Source organism: Chiloscyllium plagiosum, unplaced genomic scaffold (genome assembly GCF_037043375.1).
Source record: "Chiloscyllium plagiosum isolate Xiang-an unplaced genomic scaffold, Cpla_swu_hap1 HiC_scaffold_10, whole genome shotgun sequence".
In the NCBI taxonomy this organism is placed as follows: Eukaryota; Metazoa; Chordata; class Chondrichthyes; order Orectolobiformes; family Hemiscylliidae; genus Chiloscyllium; species Chiloscyllium plagiosum.
The window spans coordinates 23,961,778-23,984,990 of NW_028270148.1; the positions used below are offsets into that span (position 1 = coordinate 23,961,778).

The 23,213-nt window shown below is 41.7% G+C and overlaps 1 protein-coding gene across 5 annotated transcripts in view; it reads right to left on the minus strand.

The window, feature by feature from the left end:
- The window catches only part of ltbp1 (latent transforming growth factor beta binding protein 1), a 425,536-nt gene that overhangs the window by 383,970 nt on the left and 18,353 nt on the right, over positions 1-23,213 (minus strand). For all 5 annotated transcript variants that reach the window (XM_043695510.2, XM_043695509.2, XM_043695511.2 and 2 more), the window contains exon 3: positions 10,468-10,750. In XM_043695510.2, coding sequence (XP_043551445.2) covers positions 10,468-10,750 — 283 coding nt within the window. The remainder of the gene's footprint in view (positions 1-10,467; positions 10,751-23,213) is intronic.

A 23,213-nucleotide genomic window follows, 5' to 3' on the forward strand; every position in this document is an offset into this window, starting at 1 on the left:
TGTTGCATTAAACTGAGGCACCATTTCCCTCTCAGGTGGACAGGAAATATCCCTCCTACATTTTTTGAAGTAGCAGAGATGCGTTCGTCTCAGTGTCCAGCTCAATGTTTATCCTTCAACCCGAGTCCTTACAACAAATTACCTGGGTTATTATGACATTGCTTCCTACAGAATGTACCATGCACTAATATGCACTAACATACCAACAGTGCCTACATTACAATAAGTGCTTCAGTGACTGAGAGGCACTTAGGGATGTGCTAAAGTAATGAAAGAGGCTATATAAATGCGGACTTAAAGCCTTAGCAGATTTTTAACATTAAGGGAATGAAGGGTATGGGAGAAAGGCAGACAAGTGGAGTTAAGGTCTATCAGATCAGACGTGATCTCATTGAATGGCACAGCAGAATAGATGGGCTGAATGGCCTACTTCTGATCCTATGTCTTAGATAGATAGATAGATAGATAGATAGATAGATAGATAGATAGATAGATAGATAGATAGATAGATAGATAACTTACAGTGTGGAAACAGGCCCTTCTGCCCAACAAGTCCACACTGACCCTCCGAAGAGCAACCCACCCAGACCCATTCACCTACATTTACCCCTTCACCTAACACTATGGGCAATTTAGCATGGCCAATTCACCTAACGTGCACATCTTTGGACTGTGGGAGGAAACCGGAGCACCTGGAGAGAACCCATGCAGACATGAGGAGAATGTGCAAACTCCACACAGACAGTTGCCCGAGGTGGGAATTGAACCCGGGTCCCTGGCATTGTGAGGCAGCAGTGCTAACCACTGAGCCACCGTGCCACCCTTTCTCTAAAGCATTTGGCAAAGCAAATTCCACTTTTGTCAGTGGAATCCTAGGAATGCCAGAGTCTTAGATTAAAAAAAATGAACACCTTCTCATTCATTTCAACTGAAGCGAAGACACCAAGTACATGCTTTGTCTCGATTAGGGTTTCAATTAACACATGTTGCTAGCTAAAGGGATCACGGACAGCTGGAACAAACTCTCTCCGTGGACTGGGTCTCTTTTAGGTCTGGATTGTTGAAATGCATGGATACTGTAACTAGTTTCTTTTCGCTCTGCTGTTAGTATTATGACACACCCATTAAGATGGCATTGTCCCAGCTACTGTACATCATGTAGATTGCAAATGGAATTGGAAAGATTTTGGCAACCTTTCAGGGGACTGAGTTTCATGCTTTGCATAGCTACCATAATTGTAGCACTTCCCAGCGAGATTTCCTGCTGCAAGAGCCCTGCCTAGACTGGCTTGCGTCTGCCCCACAATTGAGACATGATGAAGTTTTACTTTCTTTTAAATAAAAAGACCTTAGCACAAGATTTTCCACATCAGTGGAACACTGACACATTTCTCGAGTAGCAGGGAGATGGTCCTATAAAGTGTAAAGCTCTCCTGCTTACTCTATAGCAACAGCGGAATTTGGCGACATACACCATGTTTGCAGATTATTGCAGTAGAAGAAACAGGAAATGTAATGGGTTCTGAGAACACTGAACAAGCTGGATATTTGTTAGGACCTGCCTTGATAGACCATAATCATTTAAAGAATATAAAGTGTGGAAGAACATGTGAAAACATAGAAGTAAGAGTAGGCCATTCAGCCCCTTGAGCCTGTTCTGCCATTCAATGAGTCCATGGCCTATCTGTGGCTTAAATCTATATGCCTGCCGTTGGCCCATATCCCTTAATACCATTGTTTAACAAAACTGTATTTCCATCTCAAATTCCAGCAACTGCAGTATTTTGCTTTTATTTGAACGTAGAAGATTTGCATCAGTAATGGTAACTATGACAACTACCACTGACAATTACTAATGTCTTTTAGGGATGGAAATCAGTAAGCTTTATCAGGTTTGGCCGACGTGGGACTCAACACCGTGAGCAATAAGAATGGCCAAGCAAGCACTTAGATAATGAGGTATCGGCAATAAATGCTGGCACCATTAGTGATACCCACAGCCCATAAAAGAATAAAAATATCTCATTTCCTTATATTGCCTGTCACCACTGCCTCCCAAAGAAACTCATTTCGTGGATCATCCATTCATCAGAGAAATATAACCTCTATTGTTTTTTTGGAGCTGAGAAAGGCTCAGATAATAAATGCCTGGAATCCAAATTGAATTGAAACATCAAAAAGAATCTTTACTGCACAAACCTGAACAAAACCAACAAAACCAGTGTGGTTCAGCACTTCACAAACTACATGCTTGATGCGATCAAGACAGATTGCACCCAGGCATTAGTGGATAATGAGATGACTAGCGCAGTGACATGATCACTTTGGCACCACATTTATCAGCTCACTATCATTCATCCCCGTAGGAAACAGTCTGAGAGATTCATCAGGAAGGTTCTTGAGAAAAGTGAGGAAAGAAGTTAATGCTGGTAATGCAATAGGAGCATTGAGGAACAACTTACAATTTGGTCATATCATAACATATGAAACTAACACTAAAAACAGCACACATACTCAGCAGGTCAGCCAGCATCCATGAAGGAAAAAAAAGAGTTAACACTTCAGGTCTGCAACTTTCATCGACCTGAAACATTAGCTCAATCAGTCAGACTGACTGAGAATATCCGGCAATTGTTTAGGGGCATATTTCCTGTTTCCAGCATCTACAGTATTTCACTTCTGTATTTGTGGTCTCTATGCCAAAAGCCCCACCATACCGTCCTCCCCACCTCACATTATCCATCAGTCTCTCAGGTTGTCTTTTACACAGTCAGTAAGCTGCGATTAAGTATTTCAATAACAGCAACCCTAATGCAGCCTCCATGTAACAGCTCCCAGTATATACTTTCGATAATTGCTTCCCAGAAAATTGCATCTCACAGGAGCTAGCCACGCCAAGTGCAGCACAATATCCATATTGAAAGAACAGGAAAGAATTTGTCAAGACCAGATACACAGAAAGCAAATCACTTCACTGTTTTCTTTAATGATGCATCAGCAATATTTTCCACTGTGTGTCATCCATGAAACATGTTTTTCTAACCACATGCATCTGTTTCATGGTGGCGAAAGAAAACATTTGAGATTTTCGAAGTCCATGGTGGGATTAAACCACCAGACCTCAAAGGATGTGTTGTACCAATGTTGGAACACTTCCTGGATGTACAAGTAATCAAAACTGAAATCTTCTAAAGCAACAGCGACTTTGAACAATGTCTGTGGTAACTTAAGCAGATACTTAACAGACGTGCCTGTCGACAGTATAAAATTCTGGACAGCACAGTGAAAGACCTGAATTAAATTCAGCTCTTTCCTATCCACTCCATCTAAAGATTTGTGTAATAACAGTAAAAGCAGTGATAATTTGGTCAATACCAAATAAAAAAGGAATTCTTTGCCAAACAGCTGCCAATTTCAGTAACATTGGTCATCAAGGTGAATTGTGGAATGTACAAAAATGCTGGTATTGCAAATGTCACCACATTGTAACACAGTGATAAGACAAAGTCTGGTTATTTTGGAGCAATTTTCCTGACCTCAGGATATCCCATGGCTTTTCACAGCTCATGAAGGACGACTGAAGTGTTATTGGCACTGTAATGGAAGGAAAAGCAGCACTCAGTTTGCATGCAGCAAGGTCCCACGCACAGTAAGGTGATAAATGGTCAGTTAATCTGCTTTGAGTAAAATGGGCTGAGGATCAAATATAGGACAGGAAACTGGGAGCGTTCTTTTTCCATTCTTCCAATCATGGCGCAGGGTGTTGTAATGTCACAGCAAATGAGAGAGCAAATGGAGAGAACCTTATTTTATTTGTTTATTTTAATGTCATCCACAAGACAGTACAAAACCGGCTCAGACCATTGCGAGGAAGACATGTCAGTGCATAATCAGAGTTTGACTCAACCAGCTCCATTGGGGAGGGTGGAGACAGCAATAGGAGCAAACAGAGCACTCACTTTCAATTTCACTTCCCCCACCTCTCCAAAAGCACAAAGACCAATCCCATAAGCTCAGATCACGAGAGTTGAACTGGGGTGTAACAGTCCGCTAACTGAGAAATAAGAATCCAGACTGTCATACAGAAACCGAGGAAGAGAGAGATGGGTGGATAGTGACGACAGGGTTATTGAGTTTCATTAAGTCGGAGCACTGAAAACTTGGAGAGTATCCAGACCAGACTCATCCATAAAATAAGAAGGCACTTAGTCTGCTTCAGATCCTATCCCACCTCTTCAGAAAGTTGGCAGAAGGCTACACTTGAATACAGTTCTTTTCATAAGTTTGACATGAATAGTAATTTATGATGCAATTGAGAGTAAGTGCAACTTGTCTGTAGAAGAGTTGTGCTGGATTGGAATGAGGGCCTGCTTATCAATGGGACAAGAATTTGGAGAAGTTTAAGATCTGTATAATGCCATCTGGAGTCAAAGATCTTCCACTTCTCTACATCTGGAGTATTGTGAGCTTTTCTGGACAGCACATCTTTGCAAGGTTATGGTAACCTTGGAAGAAGCGCAGCATTGATTCACTAGAACGATAGCTAGACTCGAAGGATAAAAGTACAAGAAGTGATTACACATGCGGATTATATTCCCTGGAAGTGTAGGAATGATTTTACCAAAGTTTCAAAGATACGAAGAATAATAGATGGTGTAGATCCTGAGAAGCTACTTCTGGTATTTTGGGGAGTCTAGGACCAAAGAATGTAATGTAAATATTACAGCAAGACCTTTGAGGAATGGAATTCAGAAACACTTCTACAGGCAAAGGTAGCAGAAATGTTGATCTCTCTTCAAGAAATGGCAAATGCTGTAGGATCATGTATTAATCTTAAAATTGTGATCAATAGATATCAGTCAATGTTATTATAGTGTTGAGTCTCAGGTCAGCCATGAGCTCTCTGAATAATAGAAGAGCATCAAAATAGCCCACTCCTGTTCCTGTGAAGTCTCAGTGGCTGGAGAGTGGGACAGTGAAAAAAAAAATCAGACTCCCCTCTTCTGGACACAATCCTGATCAGACTTTCAGGGAGTAGGGGGGAAGGTGAAGCGTAGGACCTTGAAAATAGTTATTTTGTATTACCCGCAGTGCTATACATTAGTGAGAGTAGAAGTAGGAAGACAGAGGGATCAATCTCTTGGATGAGACCTGGTGCAGGTGAAAGAGTTTCACGTTCCTACTGGGACCAGCTCTAGGGTAGATGCACCTATTGAAGAGATGCAGTTTGCACCTTAACAGTACCAATGACAAGGTTGACTCGTAAGGCTGGAGAGGATTTAAACTAAATTGGCAGGGACGTGGGCACCAGCATGCAGAGGTAGAAAAGCAAAATAAGGTGTGTAAAGCGTAGTCAGAACCAGAAAAGAAAATCAAGTTGGAGAGGATCAGGTTGAGAAAGATTACGAGGGATACAAAGACAGGATTAGAATGCAGGTTATGTCATTGCACAATGTATGGCAAATAAGGACAAGTAGCCATACAGGAATACAATGCAGTGGCAATGATGAAAATATGAGTTAAAAATAGTGAGGACCAGGCACTTAATATTCAAGGACACAATATTCTCAAAGAAGATAAGGGAGGAAAAAACTGAGTTGGGGAAGCAACGTGGATCAAGGAAAATATTATAAAGATATTGCAAAGGGAGGATGTCAAAAACAAAATCCATTTGGTTAGAGTTGAGATAATCGTGCAACTGAAGCTATTTTATTGGATAGTAAGAGAAAAAGAGAGAAAGAATGAGAAACATAGACAAAGATTGAGGAGATAACTGTAGGGAAATCAGAGATATGCTCAAGAAACACATACTTTAACAAACTAATTGGGACATTGGTAGAGTAAAGGGTAAGGAGGATGAGAATTTTCTGAACCATGCTCAGAAGAACTTCCTTGACTAGTATATTCTCTAACAAGCTAGAAAGGAGGCATTACAGGATCTGCTTTCAGGGAATGAGGTGGACTATGTGGGACAAGTGGCTTTTGTGGGGAACACTCAGGGAAGAGGGATCATTAAGTTTTAGATTAGCAATGAAGAAGAGCAAGGAAAGTATAAAAGGTTGGTTAACAAAAATGTGATTGAATATTGCTGGGAAAAGATACTTTATGGAAGCTTTGCATACTGTATTTATGAGCACACTTGCAAGATACAGTAATGTAAATGGGAGCAATTTTTCAGATGCATGAAGTGAGAGAGCTGATTGGTTGGCAATTGGACTCTGATGGGGGAGGCATTGCCATGGAGAATGCATCAGTTAGATGATGACTGACAGTTTACCACCAAACTTTGTTTAAACGTAAACCACACAGTTGGACTTTAATTGGCCAAGGCATTGTCCTCAGGAGTGGACTAGAAAATGGTTGTCACATGTTTTGTTGAGTTGAAACAGGCACAGTGTGTGTTTATCTATTCTTTCTGTCTGCAAAGAATAGGGCCCTGCTTATTAATATATGTAGGTTCCAGTACACACAAGTGAGCCAACACTACAAGTTTGACTGACAATCTTAAATTGGTGGTCAGAGTAACTGAGGTTCATGGAATAGAAAGGCTAGTGTCAGCTTGGATTAAAAACAAACTAGTTTATGGTCAGGAAACCGAGAATTCTGGTAAATGGTTATTTTAGACTGGAGACTGGTATTAATTTGTTCTCTTCAATGTTACAATGCTAGGAACACTGTTTATTTTACTCGACAGAAATGGCCCAGATTTTGGAATACATAGAAAATAGTCAAAATTTGCCAATGATACAAAACTTGCAAGTGTGGCTGATGGTCAATCAATTACAATAGCATGTAGATAGGCCAGCAGAACAAAAGACAAGATGCAGTTTAACACAGAGAAATCAGAGGGATTGCATTTGTACAAAAAGAATAGAGAGAGAGACAATAAAAAAAACTGGATGGCTCCTTTCAAAAGAGTTTGCAAGAAAAGATGGACTTGGAAGTTCATCTACAGAGATCTTTGGTGGTGACAGAGAGATCTATCAGCAAAGAATATATTATCTTGGGCTTTCTAAATTCTGTTGCTGGAGTATAAAAACAAGGATGTTATGCTAAATCTTTATAAAGTTCTGGTTAGGCTGCAGATTTTGTACTGCATCCAGTCTGGTCACAACATTTTCAAAAGGATGTGTGGATCCTTGACAGGCTGCAGAAGAAATTTACTGGAACAGTGCCAGGGATGAGGGAATCTAGGGACACGGTTAGGATAGCAAAGTTGATATTTTTTTCTTCTTGGAGAATAGATATTTCCGGAAAAATTTAATGGACGTGTAAATGATTGTGATGGGTTTATACAAAGCAAACAAAGATGCACTGTTCCAAAAGGCTGATAATCCAAGAACTAGGAGACAGTGATTTAACATTTTGAACAAGAGATGCAGCAGGATTGTCAAGAAAGAACATCAAGTGGTAATGATATGGAACTATGTTGTTAAACTTGAAAGGGTGCAGCACACATTTATAAGGATGCTGCTGGGGTTGGAGGGTTTGAGTTATAGGTACAGGCTGGATAGGCTGGAGCTATTTTCCCTGGAATGTTGGACACTGAGGAGTGACCTTATAGAAGTCTATCAAATCAAGAAGGGCATGGAGAGGGTGAATGGCCAAGGTCTTTTCCCCAGCATTGGACAGAGCTGAACCAGAGGGCATACGTTTAAGGTGAGAAGGAAAAGATTTAAAAAGGACCTAAGGGGCAACAATTTTATGAGGGGGATGGTATGTGTATGGAATGAGCTGCCAGAGGAAGTGGTGGAGGCTGGTACAATTGCAACATTTAAAAGGCATCTGGATGGGTATATGAATAGGAAGCGCTTAGAGGGATATGGCCAAGTGCTGGTAAATGGGACTAGATTAATTTAGGATATCTGGTTGGCATGGATGAGTTGGACCAAAGGTCTGTTTCCATGCTGTACAGCTCAATGACTCTGTGTCTGTTTTTGAGAGTGGTAAAATGAATGAATTTGAAAGGAAACTGGATGGAACTTAAGTGAACTAACTCTGCACGGATCGAGTAGGGGAATGGGACTGGTTAGATTGCTCTACAGAGAGCAGGTATGGACATGATGGGTGAATGGCTTCCTCCTGTGCTGTAATTAGAAAACCTGCTGGAAAGTATCTGTTCATGGACTTTGAGTGATGATGGGATTAGACTGAATTGCCTCGAGTAACAAGCCAGTCTGCCAACAGCTGGTGAGCAGCCGCAGTCATTGGAAATGCACCCATATCTGTAAGGGTGGAAAAGATCTTCAATAAATACACATTACAAGTTCAGTTGGGATTGTGGGCACAAGAGGAACACTCTTCCAAAAGTAACAGTAACTGTAATTATTCACTGTATAGTCCACAAAGCAGCCAAACATTAACTATAAAACACTTTCATTACTGCAATACAAAATTACAAACGCTGCTTTCATATTGGCCTTATTTTATTGCAGAAGCCAATGGAAAACTGGCTGTAAAATCTTCCGAAACTTTGTGTCTGCAAGGCTGCAGACTGAGTGCCTCCCACAATTAACCAGGTATTATCAGTCATGTGCACCGTAAGGTCTAGTCTTCAGAGGGACAACTTCAAAGAGAAACAGACACCGATAACTGTCCGCCCTGCTACACTAGAACCAGTCTGAGGACTACTCCCTTACCAGTTGTATTTTTCTCACTCTCAGTTCCTGGTCACTGATCAATCTAAGCACCTCCCGGTTGTGTGATCACACTCCTGTCTCAGACCAGTCTTCCCAATAAGCCTCAAGAAATGTTACGGAAGATTTGAGCAGCACAGTAGCTCAGTGTTCCACCCTCAGGAGACTGTCAGTGTGGAGTATGGACATTCTCCCTTTGACTGCATGGGTTTCCACCAGGTGCTCTGAATCGCTCCCATGTGCAGGTTAGGGTGGACTGGTCGTGCAGAATTGTCCATAGGGTCCAGGGACGTGCAGTCTAGGTGGATTAGCCATGGGAAATTCAGGGTTACAGGGATAGGGTAGGGGCATGGGGCTGCGTCTGGGCAGGATGCTCTTCAGAGGCTCAGTGCAGACTCGATGGCCCAAATGGCCTCTTTCTGCACTGAAGGGATTCTTTGATATAAAACAGTGAGAATCATGTAACAATTTTGTTCACATGACAACTAGCCCCTCCTTCCTCCCTCATTGATCTGTTCATGCTTCTGAAATGAAAGCAATGTCACATTAACAGCTTTTTTAAAAGTCATAGAGATGTACAGCAGAGAAACGGAGCCTTTGATCCAACCCGTCCATGCTGACCAGATATCCCAATCCAAACTAGTCCCACCTGCCAGTACCTGCCCCATATCCCTCTAACCCCTTCTTATTCATATACCCCTCCAGATATACCCCTCCAGATGCCTTTTAAATATTGCAATTGTATCAGCTTCCACCACTTCCTCTGGCACCTCATTCCATACACGTATCATCCTCTGTATGAAAAAGTTACCCCTTTTATAACTTTCCACTCTCACCCTAAACCTATGTCCTCTAGTTCTGGACTCCCCCATCCCAGGGAAAAGATTTTGTCTATTTATCCTATCCATGCCCCTTATGAAACTTGAAAAGGTTCAGAAAAGATGTTGCCATTTGAGCTACAGGAAGATGTTGAATAGGATAGGGCTGTTTTCCCTGGAGCGTCAGAGGCTGAGGGGTGACCTTATAGAGGCATCTACCCTGTTAGCGTCACTGTGTTTCCTAGCTGCTAACAGTTCTGAGGAAGGGTCACTGAACGTGAAACATTAACTCTGCTATCTTCCCTCAGATGCTGCCATACCTGCTGAGTTTCTTCAGCAATTTCTGTTTTTGTTTCATATCTCCAGTATTGCAATTCTTTGTTTTATTCCCCTGTAGGGTCCCCTAACAACCTTATATGTTTCAGTATGGTTGCCTCGCATTCGTCTCCATTCCAATGAACAAATGCCCAACCTACTAACCTCACTCAGAAGAAAAACTCTCTCTATCCAGGATCAAAGTACTGAACCTTCTGTGAACTGCCTCCAATATCAACAATCTTTCCTTAAATAAGGGGACCAAAACTCTTCACAGTATTTTTAGTACAGTCTAACTACAGTACTTGTTTAAGCAAGACTTCCCTACTTTTAGACCCCTATTCCCTTGAAAATAAAGGCAGACATTCCATCTCCCTTCACTATTCTTGTTGAACTTCTATGCCAGACGTTTGTAACTTGGACATGAGGACCTCCCCAATTGGTCTCTCCTGCAAAGTTCTATGTTTAAAATAATATTCAGCTCCTCCACTCTTTTTGCCAAAGTGCGTAACCACACAGTATCCCACATTATACTCCAGCTGCTCAGTTTTTGCCCTCTCGTTTGACCTGTCTGTAAGTCTCTGCAAACTCTTTGTGTCTTCCTTCACCATTTGCCTTCCCCCTTATTTCTGTGTCATCCATAAACCTGAAGCCCGCGGACACAAAGTCTCATAAATTACAGTGCGAGCAGGACTTACTGAGACTGCTGGGGCACCACCATGGAAGGTTTCTGCTTCACAGTCAAAGACATGTGGCCCAGTGAATTGATATTCTGAGGAGGTTGCACCAATCTCTGGGTCATGGTTTGCTGGGGCGCCTGTTGCGGTATGGGCTGAGCCTGGGCCACCGTGTCTTGATTGTTTGTGGGTTGAACGCTGGACGACGTCTCCTCACATGCTTTACCTTTGGTGCCTGGTTTGCAAACGCAAAGCTGGGGCCTTAGACACATCCCTCCATTTTGGCACTTTGGAGAACAATTCGCTGTCAGAAAAAGAACATATTTCATTGACAATACTAATGCCAGACTAGAACAAAACAGCTATCTGAAAAGTGAAGGACAAAATTAGAGGTGGATTTGATGATTCTTTTGATTCTGCAAAGAGTGATTGAGGCAGGTATTAACACTGAATTGGTACAAAATACGCAATAGTGCGTGGAGTACCTCTTTTACTTCTCTTCCACTATTAAGGCGAATAAAAATACATGAGATGCATACAAACCAGGAGCAGATTTAGAAGCAAAAACAAAAGTTGGTGGAAAAGCTGAGCAGGTCTGGCAGCATCTGTGGAGAGAAATCAGGGTTAATGTTTCAGGTCAAGTGACCCGAAACGTTAACTCTGATTTCTCTCCACAGATGCTGCCAGACATGCTGAGCTTTTCCAACAATCTCTGTTTTTGTTTCTGATTTCCAGCATTCGCAGCTTGTTCAATTTTTAAAAGAGCACATTTAGGCCATTCAGCCCTTCAAACCATTCATTAGGATCATGGCTGATCTGTTTTCATTCCACATTCCACATTCCCATCAATTTCCAGCATGGAGCTACCAAGAATCACACGATTGACCCCGTTGCTTGAGGTAGGATGAGAGAGGAAGATTAAAATTTGACGACCAAGTGAAGCTAACTGTTTGCCACTGCTTGCTCACAGTAGCAACACAAGTGGCACTTTCCAATAACAGGGTGTAACCATCAAGACATTCTGTCTACCGTACAAAACAGTGACGCATTCAATGAGCAATCCCTGGTATGTTCAGCTTTACACTAACACCTAATTTAAGATTATTGATTAGGCTCACAAATGTGGTTTAATAACACTTGCTTGGAGTTATATATGTTCATATCAGATTCAATTCCCACATTGACTGAGATTACCATAACTGTTCCAGCTTCTCAACTTCATCCCTTGTCTGAGGCATCCCTCAGGTTAAACTCACCACCAGTAATCTCTCTCTCTCTCTCTAATGAGACAGCAGCCCCATGGTGCTCTACAATTTTTTTTTAAAATGCGTTCATTTGTGGGATGTGGACATTGCTGCCTGACCAGCATTGATTGCCTGTCCCTCGTTGCCCCTTGAGAAGGTGATGGTGAGCTGCCTTCTTGAACCATCCACCTGCTGTGGGTTGACCCACAATGCCATTAGGGAGGAAATGCCAGGATTTTGACCCAGGACAGCGCAGGAACAGCGATATATTTCCAAGTGAGGATAGTGAATGGTTTCCAGGGCAACTTGAAGGTGGCGGCGTTTCCATACATCTGCTGCTAACAAGGCTAACTATGATGGCATTACCATTACCTCATATACAGGGAACAACAATATTTCCAGGCATTTGTAGTAACAGGAGATCTACACTTCTGGGGAATGAGGCGAGATTCAGCTGGCAACAAATTGTTCTGGGGAATTGTGACCAGTTGTCAATGAGAAAGGTTTCCTTCCTGCCAACAGCTATGTGATTGGCTCCCAGGTAGCTGAATAGCTTATGGGTGTGAATGTTTGGTCAGAAGCTGTCAAATCTCTTTTAAAAAAAGGAAGCTGACCTTTTTCTCAGTAGTAAAACCCTGAAGGAAGGCCAGTTTATTCCCCTCAGCAGTTGTTGTAAGCTGTGGCTATTAACCAATAAATGAGAGGGGTAGGTGTGACCCAGTCACCCTGCAAGCAAATGGAAATTCCTAGAGAAGGAAGGTCACAGACCAGCAAGTCCTCACAAACCAAAAGGATCATCTGAGCAAATTCTGTGGACATGGGCCATTGAAGTGCCTTCCCGGTTTTTCCCTCCATCCATGAAACCCTTTTTTTTCATTTCTGTCTGTGTTAGAACAGTTTTACAAAGGGGATTAGAGCACTAACGAGTAAAGTTATATGTTAACTTCTCGTAATTTGTTTATCTGTAGCTAGAATCTATTTATTTTATGAAACAGTAATTCTTGTGCTGGTTTTCTCTCAGCTGGAGGCTAAAGGACAGACAAATTGAGGAATTTCACACACTTCTGTAAGTATCGTAAAATCCAGCAGTGAAAATGTGGGGGTTCTTGTAAAATGTCAGTGTTCCCTAAAGGATGTTTGTTAAACAGTTACTACAGTGCAAAGCAAGGCTCCCACATGGAGTATGGAATTCAAGAAACACTGTGAAAGATACGGTGACATCAACTAAAAGGTTGACTCTGTGGCCTTTAGGGAGGAACATCTGCTGTCCTTACCTGTCTGGTCTACATGTGACTCCAGACCTAGAACTATAGTTTTGACTCCTAACTGCTCCCTGAAATGACCAAGTAAGCCACGTGTTTCAAGGGCATCTAGGGATGTATCCTGCATCCCAGGAATGAATAGATGTAAAACAAATTCTAGTTTTGGTCTTCTCTACAACATGGATCACAATTCACTTGAACATTAGTCAGTGTGTCTTTCAGAAGTTGCAGAGGCTCATGTGAAGCCACATTCCCAGGACTGTGGACTATTCAACAAATGGAACTCTCCCATTATTACATTTCCAATCTCAAGTCATACATCTGCATCATAGTTAGGATAATTCCGGAAGAACATCTGGAGCGGATCTGAAATCCATAACAGTTTCAATTATTAAAGCAGCTGAAATAAAAATGATTTACTGCACTATACCTTTTGACCAGGCTGCTTTTTAGCAATATCGAGGACATGGCTCACTCAGCTGTGAACATTCAGCCCTAAGAGTAATACGTTAATTCCTCTGAATGTAATGAAAGAAAGATCATTTACAGCATGTTTGATTCTTCTGTCTTTATGGAAATCAGCAATTCTCCACACTGAAGTCCAGAGTACTCAGTAAGATCTATGCTGTAAATCTGTTTGGTTTGGAGGCAGTATTCTGTTCAGCAGTAACTCAAGATCGTCAGACGTCAATGTTCAACATGCAGACACCTGCTCTGAATAGTGACCTAACAATCTGACATGCCATTGAAGCAGTTTTTTTTTTAAAACTTCTTGTATCTCAATTTTATTCCATTTCCTGACAGTCAGTGAATGACAGGAAACATTTGCAGACATACATCTGGGGTTCATTTGGGAAAGTATATACAAACCCATGGCCAACACGGTGCGTATGAAATAAGGCATACATTTCACCATCAAAACAACTGCTTTCCTTGGATTGGTACATCATCATTTTCCATTTCCGGCTAAGGAAGGCCATGAAGGTAACAATCAAAAAAGTTTACTTTGTATATAAAAGTTCAAGATTTGTCATTCGCACTCCAGGCATGCTGTACATGTGCAAATTTTAGAGGGGTTTTTTTGAATAAACTAAAACTTCCAGATGGTTGAACCTTGGGAAACAGTTGGGCATTTACTAGTACTTGCCAAAATTGGGTGCGGTAAAATAATGGTTATACCACTCAACTAACAATCAGGTCCCAGAAAGATGATCGTTCAAATTCCACCATGACAGCTTGAGAATAAGTATATCTGGAAATGATAAACCTCAATAATGGTGACCATGAACCTCAGATTCCTGTAAAAACCCACTGGTTCATTAATGTGTTTTATGGGAAGAAGCATGCTCTGCTCACTATGCGACTCCAGACTCTGAAATGGCTACACAGGTAATGGGTAATTAGAGATGGACAATAATTGCAGATCTTTCCAGTGATGCCTACATCCATAAATTAACAGAAAATAACATCAGGTTAACCAAGAGCTGATCTATTTACAGAATTTGGGCCATCTGTACCTAGAGGGAAAGTACAAGGCTCTCACGATTACAAAATAATACTTTGTGCATTTGTTTGTTTAATACTCCAGTTCTTATAAACAGAAGCATTCTCCTCCTTTGTATAACCAGCACTACAGGAATAGACAGTGGTTTAACTAAATAAGTAGTCATTACACAAGCACAGAGGATCTCTGCTGACTGTGCTGAGGATTTGGAGCAGAGTAATAGTGCAGTTGTTCCCCTAATCTGCCCTTTCTCGAAAATGAGTAAATTACGGACTATTCCTGGGGATGCGTTAGGGCTACCCATGACTGGGTGGCACAAAATGGCCGACGGCTGGCCATGCAGTTAGAGCATGTGGGAAAATACATGATTAATAAAGTCTCTACAAGTAAACAATAGCTGGTCTGTCTTAAATGAGAGAGAATGTGCAGCTGCCAAATGTTATCCATTGTGAAAAGCTTCAAGAAAGAAGATAAGAAAGTCTGTGAAAACATCATGACCGGGGGCTAGATCATCAGCCTGCCCATCTCTTTAAGATGCTGCACCAGAGAGCCAATCACAGAGAGACAATCCGGTACTGCTGACCAGTAGTAGCTAAAGGGTGTGCGTGCCCTCTAAGTTTTTAACTGTATATAATCTCAAATTTCCGTGTGCCTTACTGCAAAGTAAATCTGAAGCTGTAATGAAGTTGTACCAAAATAAAGTTGGAACTAAATCTACCACCGGACCCGGGCTCTCACTGGAAAACATGAGATCTAACAGCATGTAAGCTATTGTATCCTCTCCCAAATTGTTAAAGACAACTAGAGATGAACAAATTGCCTGTTCGTTACAGGCTTCAAGTCAGAAAGTTGAAAAGAACCCAGGATGAGCTTTCTTTCTCATCTGTCACAAAATGGTCCATTCAGCATGTGGTAAGAACATGCTCAACGCAACATCAGCTAATATAACATTGCACTGAGCTGGTTTACAAGCCCTGCAGGGGAACCATTAATCAAAATCACCAAATTTGCCAAATAGCATGCAAATTAAGGAGCTCTCCACAAGACTTAAGTTCTTATAATTTTTACACTAAAATGAATAGCAAAATGAATGGAAATGAAAATTAAACAATAATTAACAGACAAATTATACATCAAAAAGATAAATCTCCTCTTAAATAGAAAATAAACAAAGGTACAAGAACCTTACCCAACCGGAAACACCTGCATCCCAATCTCCATACAAGCTTTCCAGTCTTTCCAACAGGATCTCTAGTTCATCAGCTCTCTCATTTCCCCTCAATTCATTTGGCTCTCGAATCATGTTCACCAGTAGCTGCACTCCATTCAGTTACAGTCAGCTCCAACAAGATACATGCCTCTCTCAAAAAGTCATGTTAATCCTAATGGCATCCACTCTCAGTCAGTAATTTTTGAACCAACCAACCAACAGGTCCTCCGATACAAACTCAACTGTTAGGATTCTGTCTCTTTTAGCTCAGGCAATCACTTACCAATGGGTTTCTGGAGTTCTAATTTTATTTGTACTGCCAAACTAACCTTGAAGTAGAAACTCGACTTGCTCCTAAACACACCAGGAGTTTAATAATTGTGTTGTGCTATAGTTCTTGTTTATTTCTGCAGCTGTGTGCTTCTGCCCCTGGCTTTCCTTTGAGCCTGACAACTGTATGGCTTTTGGACTTAACTCTCTTCCTGCTGTTACTGCTTCTAGGTCAAGGGTAGCCAGGTCACATGGACCATTATTTCTTATTAACCTGGAAAGTCACAAATGATCCTTTTGCAACTAAAATAACTCTACTGAGGCCGGTATCCTGTCACCAAGTCACCTTTTATTTATATCTGAACAGTCCTTGACTTTAGTACTGCCTCTTCAGAGTCAGCTCTCAGAGTGTCAGGGTCTCTGACAATCACCTTTTTAGTGCTTATTTCCCGCACAGCATCCATGCTGTGTGTGCGCGCAAGTGCAGGGACTCAATGAAGACACCATTGTGCAAACAATTTTATTCAATATTTCCACCACCAGGAAAAACACCCTTGTGGCCAGGGAACCAGTAAGGTGCAAAGCTTATGTGAAAAACATGAAGGGGGGGGGTGGGGATTATATCAAAATAAAATTGCAGGGGGTAATAGAGCACTCCATCCCCCTCAGGGCTCCTTCTCCCTAAAGGCATTGAGTGTTAGTGGACACCACATGCTACCTCTCCAAGGACACCCAGACTTGAACATAACCGTGGAAGAGGGGTAGATAGTCGGCTGAAATGACCTCCAAAATAATAGGCAAAATTCGAATATATGTATGGAAATACGATGGATTTCTAATCCGTCGCCTTAACCACTCAGACACAACTGCAGAGCGACACTCCCCTTTTAATTTTTTTTTCTTTTTCTTTTTTTATGGTGTGTGTGTGCAGGTGTGAGACACGGTGAAAGACACAAAGTGCACGAATCTTTATTCAATTTCCACCACCAGGAAGATAGGAAAACACCCTGGTGGCCAGTGACAAACACTGCCCTTCACATCAAAGGGCAGTGCTGTGTGATCAAAACAGTGAAGGGCAGGGTAGGGACTAAATCAAAATAGAGTTGGAGGGAGAAATGATGCACTCCACTCCCTGCGGTGCCCACCTCTCCCTGAACAACTCCAGGGTGTTGGTCGACACCGCGTGCTCCTTCTCCAAGGACACCCAGACTTGAACATAACCGTGGAAGAGGGGTAGACAGTCAGCTGAAATGACCTCCAAAATAATAGGCAAAATTCAAATATATGTATGGAAATACGATGGATTTCTAATCCATCGCCTTAACCACTCAGCCACAACTGCAGAGCTACACTCCCCTTTTAAATCTGTCAGCCAGGGCTCCCCGATTGGACAAAGTTAACAGCCCCAATCAGGGAACTCATACTCTATGAGGTCTACCTGGCTGGCCTTGTCATGGTCATTACAACAACTGATGCAAAACCTTAAAGAGTTTCCTCAAACATTCTTAAAAGTAAGTGCAGATTTCTTCGACATTTTAAATAAATTACAGTACATAGGTCTAGTTTTGAAGACTGTTTTTAAGCTGAAATTAGGGAGTCAACTTATACACGAGGTATCATTTTCGAAGGGATGAAACTCATGCTTGGCATGAATCGAAAAATGGGTCAACAAGAGCCAGATCTCTATATAAATTAACAAATAACAAAAGGAAAAAGCATTATGGCAATTGTTGAATATTTATCTACAAAATAACTGCCTCTATTCTGCCAGCTACTGAATCCATCTTTTTTTGCTTCATTTTTGGCACATAATCTGGTACATTGTTGAATCACTATGCTTCCGTTCTGATGACACTTAATTACTCAGTCAGCAATCTTTTGTTCTAGTTGTGGCCACTTGCTCAGCTTTCCTCGGTTGGCATACCCCTGTTTTGGCATAGCCTTTAACTGTGTGGCTATTTTCCTCCAATCTCTGACACGTTTTTCAGAAACTCAGCTTTGCTATTGGTGTTCTTCTCTGCAACTTCAATAATTTTTAGTTTAAACTGCGCTGTTTTACTTGTTTCTTCCATGATGCCATTTTGTCGGAAAAATTTGGGAGAGTTTTACAATAGGTTCAGAGCACAACTGTACATGACACCTACTTCTAAGAAACTGAGGTAACAGCAGGAGGACAAGGTCAAGGGCTGCCATAAGGTACCGTAGATATTTGCATGTGCAGGTCAGATATATGTATGTAGATATTATATAAATAAATATACACAGTATATATTTCCTGACCAACATTCAAGTTAACAATTTGAAAATTGTGTTGTGCAAACATATACTGGTGGCATGTGTGATGAATTTGAATCAAAAATGGGCAAATCATGCCCTTTAAGGCTGCATATATGGTCAGGAAGAGACCCCTGAAAAGCTAGGGTCGACATATACACAAAGTATATGAAAATTACCAGATTTTTGGCCAAAATAAGGGGTCAACTTAGACATTAGATCGACCTTTACATGAGTATATACAGTACAAGTGTTTTTAATTGTGCTGTTTTCCGGTCCATGACATTATTTGGGATCAAGGTAACAACAATTGCTGTCAAATTCCATTCTTGATGTTGCTTAGGTTTGAACCAACTGCCAAATGTTGGAATAGCAATAGTTTTATACTGTTACTTATCCAGAGTTGATGGTGGGACAGGACTTACAGCAACTGAGCAGTACAGTGATAGATAAAGAAGAGGTGCTGAAAAGGCCAGCAGGGAATGCACCCTAGATTGCTGAGAGAAGTAAGAGAGCAAATTGAAGAGCCATTGACAGTAATTTTCCAGCAAGGTTCACAATGCTGTAGTTTACCGTAAACAAAATCCATTCAATCGGCAAACAGTGCACTGTAATAAATATTCTACATCTAATTTTAAAACTCTCCATAAGCTATAGCAAATGGAATTCATGACCAAAACTATTACAATATCTCTTAATAAAAGCAAAGGTTTTTCCAGAAAAATGTAGCACATGCAGTACAGTTACTTACTACATAATTAATATTTCTCCAGAAAAATACTGAGTACAGGATCACTCTTTATTGCAAATTATGCACCGAAAACCCATCATGAACAATTATAGGTATGATTCATCTCCATCGAGCCTCCATCAGTTTTCCCATTGTTGATGTCAAGCTGACAGATCTATAGTTTCCTTTATCCCTTTTTTAAATCATCGGTGTCATATTTGTAATCCTCCAGTCCCCCAGGACTTACCTTGTGTTCAGACAGGCCTGGAAAATTACTGTCAATGGCTCTGCAATTTGCCCCCTTACCTCTCAGCAATCTAGGGTGTATCCCCTGCTGGCCTTTTCAGCACCCCTTCTTTATCTCTCACTGTACTGCTCAGTTGCTCAACACACACATTTTCAACAGGGCCATTGTCGTCATCTGCTAATTTATAAAGATAGAAGCAATATATTCATCTAGCACCTCTGCTATATCCTTTGCTTCAGTGAGCAGTTTACTCTGCTTGTTCCTTGTGGGCCCCATCTATCCTTCACTAATCTTTTACTAATATTATGCTTGAAGAACATTTTGTTATTTGATTTAATATGGTCTGTCCATCCTTTCCTCACGCTTCCTTCTCTATTTTAGCTTTAGCCTCTCTCCTGCATTTGAGATTTCTACTGCTACTATTATTCCAGAATGCATCATATACCTTCTTTTTCTTACTTACTTTATCATCAATATCCTTAATCATCCAGCTACTTGAGGTTTGGATACCCCATATTTATTTCTCATGGGGGTATGTGCACCGTACTAAATCTCTTTTTTGAAAGTCTCACTTTTTTTTATCCACTCTTTTATTCACCAAAATGCATTTCTAAACAATCTGCTCCAGTTCAACTTTTTGACCATTAAAATCATCCCTTTTCCCATTTGGGATTTTATCCCCTTCCATCTTAATGTTGAACCTTTTTATATTATGATCACTATTTCCTAAATGTTCCCCATTCTGATGCTCTCTACTTGACCTGCCTTATTTCCTAAGACCAGGTGCAGCACAGCTCCTTCCCTGATAGGAATGGGAATGTACAGTTCTAGAAAGTTCTGCACATGTTACAAGAATGTCTCCCCTTCCAAGCCCCACAGACGACCTTGTTCCTGTCTACCAGAGGGTAACTGAAATCATGACTTGTTGTACAGGTTTCAGTGAGCTGCCTACAAATGCTCTCTTTTACCTCCTCCCCACTATATGGAGGTCTTCCTGTTTCTCACCTCTAACCATCGAGATTCTAGTTCAGGAAATGCATCTTGTTCAAAGGCTGTGCTATTACCTTTAACCAAGACCACTACAACTCCTCCTTTTTTACCCAACCTGTTTCTACTGAAAGCATTAGAATCTGGGATATTCAGTTTCCAGTCCAGTTCTAGCCACAATCGAGCCATGTTTCTGTCAATGCTCCTATATCATATCGCCATTGAGTAATTTCTGCTTCCAGCTCCCCAGATATGTTCACTACACTCTGTGCATTTATGCATGCACAACTTAATGCTGCCTTATCACTTTCTTGCTCATTGGAAGGCGATCATTTCTTTGTTCATTGTCAACACTCTCACCTTCCTTCAATTCTTTTTCCCCATTCCCCTCCATCTCTCTTTTAATCTCCCTGGTACTTCCAAAGCTAGGCCCATTAGTCAACCCCACCCTATCGGTTTACAAGTTTAAATCCATCCCCACTACGCTATTTACTATCTCAGCCTACAGATTAGTTCCATTTCAGTTCAGGTGATGCTCATCTTTTCTGAACAGTTTTCTCCTTTCCCAAAAGTGATCCCAATGTTCCAAAAATCCAAACCCCTCCCCTTGAAGACATCCCTCTAGCCACATTTTTACCTCCCTGATCTGCTCTTACCTAAATGCTGGAGCTCATTGCTCAGAGGTAGTATTTCTGAGGTTACTATGCTGGAGGTCCTGTGTTTCAACATACGCCCTAACTCCTGAAACTGATGCTGAAAGGTCTCCACGCTGTCCCTCTCTATGTCGGTGGTTCCCACGTAAGCCACCCTTACCAGAAGCTTACTCAGTTTTTCTGTTATGTTCTGAATACCTGCAGCTGGGACGCAAATCAGCTGATCATCTCTACTTTAGCTGCAAGCAATGGTGTCACCTTCTGCAACCCATTGACTTTACAAACCAACTTCTGTAAAAGTGTGAAAGACAGGAAATCACCACCCACTTATGAAGCCAAGATGAGCAATTGCTTCCCTTCCTTGTTCAAAGTTTACTTCACTTCAAAGGATTCCAGTATTGTACCAATGAAGAGACCCTCATCCTTCAAGGTATCTCACTTCGCGACTTCAAAGTCTGAACTGCTCACACTTATTATTGTGCAGTGATAAAATATCTCAGTATTATGTTTCCTCACGCACTCCGCAATACCTTGATGGGCAGTGAAACATGACTACCCACCATCCTCAATCCCCACATGTCATTCCCATTAATATAAGATGGAAGAGCAAATCTATACTTAACCAATAGTGTCTTTTTGCATTCAGCGAGTTGTTGCAATGCAGTATCAGAATTCCATTATGCACATCATCTTTCCTTATAAGTCAAACTAATAAAGCAGCTAGAGCTGAGTGTCAAAGAGAAAACAAAAGCAAACTTATGCACTTTTGGCACGAATTTGGGGTGAGGTTGACAGGGTCAGTTTCCAGTCGACCAACTCTGTGACAGCAAGACGATGGCAGATGGTTGATAACACCTCCTGCAAAATAAATGTTGACCCTCCACTCACCCACTAAAGCTTTAGTCTCAGAAATCCGGCTTTCACATAAGGAAATATAGTAATTTTTCACATAATGTTTGCGGATTTAAGCTTCTTGAGAAAATGCCTTTTTTATCAGCAATCTGCTTATCCTTGTTGCTGAGCTGTCCTCAATAGGACCATTCTTGTATTCACTGTGGCTAAGTTGTCTCGGAGTCACAAGATTCTAGGATCAAGTTCAATTCCAGGGCTTGAGCCAAAACACCAGGCTGATGCTGCAATGCAGTCCAAGGGAGCGCTACACTATCAGAGCTCTGACCTAAACTGGGAAGCTACCTGCCTGTCTTCATTATATTGAAGAAGAGCAGGGGAGATATCCAGAGTGTTGCAGCCCATCACTATCCCTCAATAAATGATTTGTTCACTTTCACATTGCCGCTTGTGGAAGCCTAATTTACATTTTTGCTGCTGCACTTTCCACATAACAACGGCGACTACAGTTCAAGTGCTTTGCAGCAGCTAGAGGTCATGAGAGGAGTTAGTCTTTGTTATTGTGTCGATCATTTTTCCCTTTATATAATCGTTAACTTTGCCACTTTCAAGTGGCTTGCATCTCTAATGTGAGCTTGTCCAGTCTTCACTACTGGAGAACCTCAGGTCATAGAATCCATACTGCGTGGAAGCAGGCCATTTGGTGAGCAGGCCTCCGAACAGCATCCCACCCAATTCCTGTAATCCTGCAGTTCCCATGGCTAATCCATCTAGCCTGCACATCCCTGGATACCATGAGCAATTAAGCATGGCCAATCCACCAAACCTGCAAATCTTTGGACTGTGGGAGGAAACTGAAGTACTCAGAGGAAACCCACGCAGACACAGGGAGAATGTGCAAACTCCACACAGACAGTCGGCCGAGGCTGGAATGTAACCTGTGTCCCTGACGCTGTGAAGTAGCAGGGCTAACCACTCAGCCACCGTGCCACCCCAAGTGCAGAGCATTGCATACAATTACACTCCAATCGACTTTCACAAATTCACGGCTTCTTCACATGCTCAATTGCTGAATCATGTTAACCTGAGCTCTGCTTCTAGAGTTGGTCATGAAGCTCTCGCCACATGGGGGACAGAGAGATTGCAGTACCATACTAGTGGAGAGCAACATAATATGCCACCCCATAAAGCAGGCCACCACACAGGAGGGGGGCTGCTGCAACGCTAAGGCAGAAACAACTCATTTTGTGATGCACGATGCATAGGAATCTCTCCTGCACTGCACTCCAACCCCAATCTTGCTGCTCTTTCTCTCCAACCATCAGGCAAGTTGCTTACAAACTCTGCCAACACAACATAAAAACAGGTGGCTCTCTGATCAGGAAGGCCTTAACCCATTTGACCATCAGGTTGCTGAACTGATGATGCAACGTGATTATGTAACCTCTGCAGCAGGTAGGATTTGAACCCAGGCCTCCAAGCTTGGAGGTAAAGACACTACCACAGCACCACAAGAAGCCCCAGTGATATATATGAG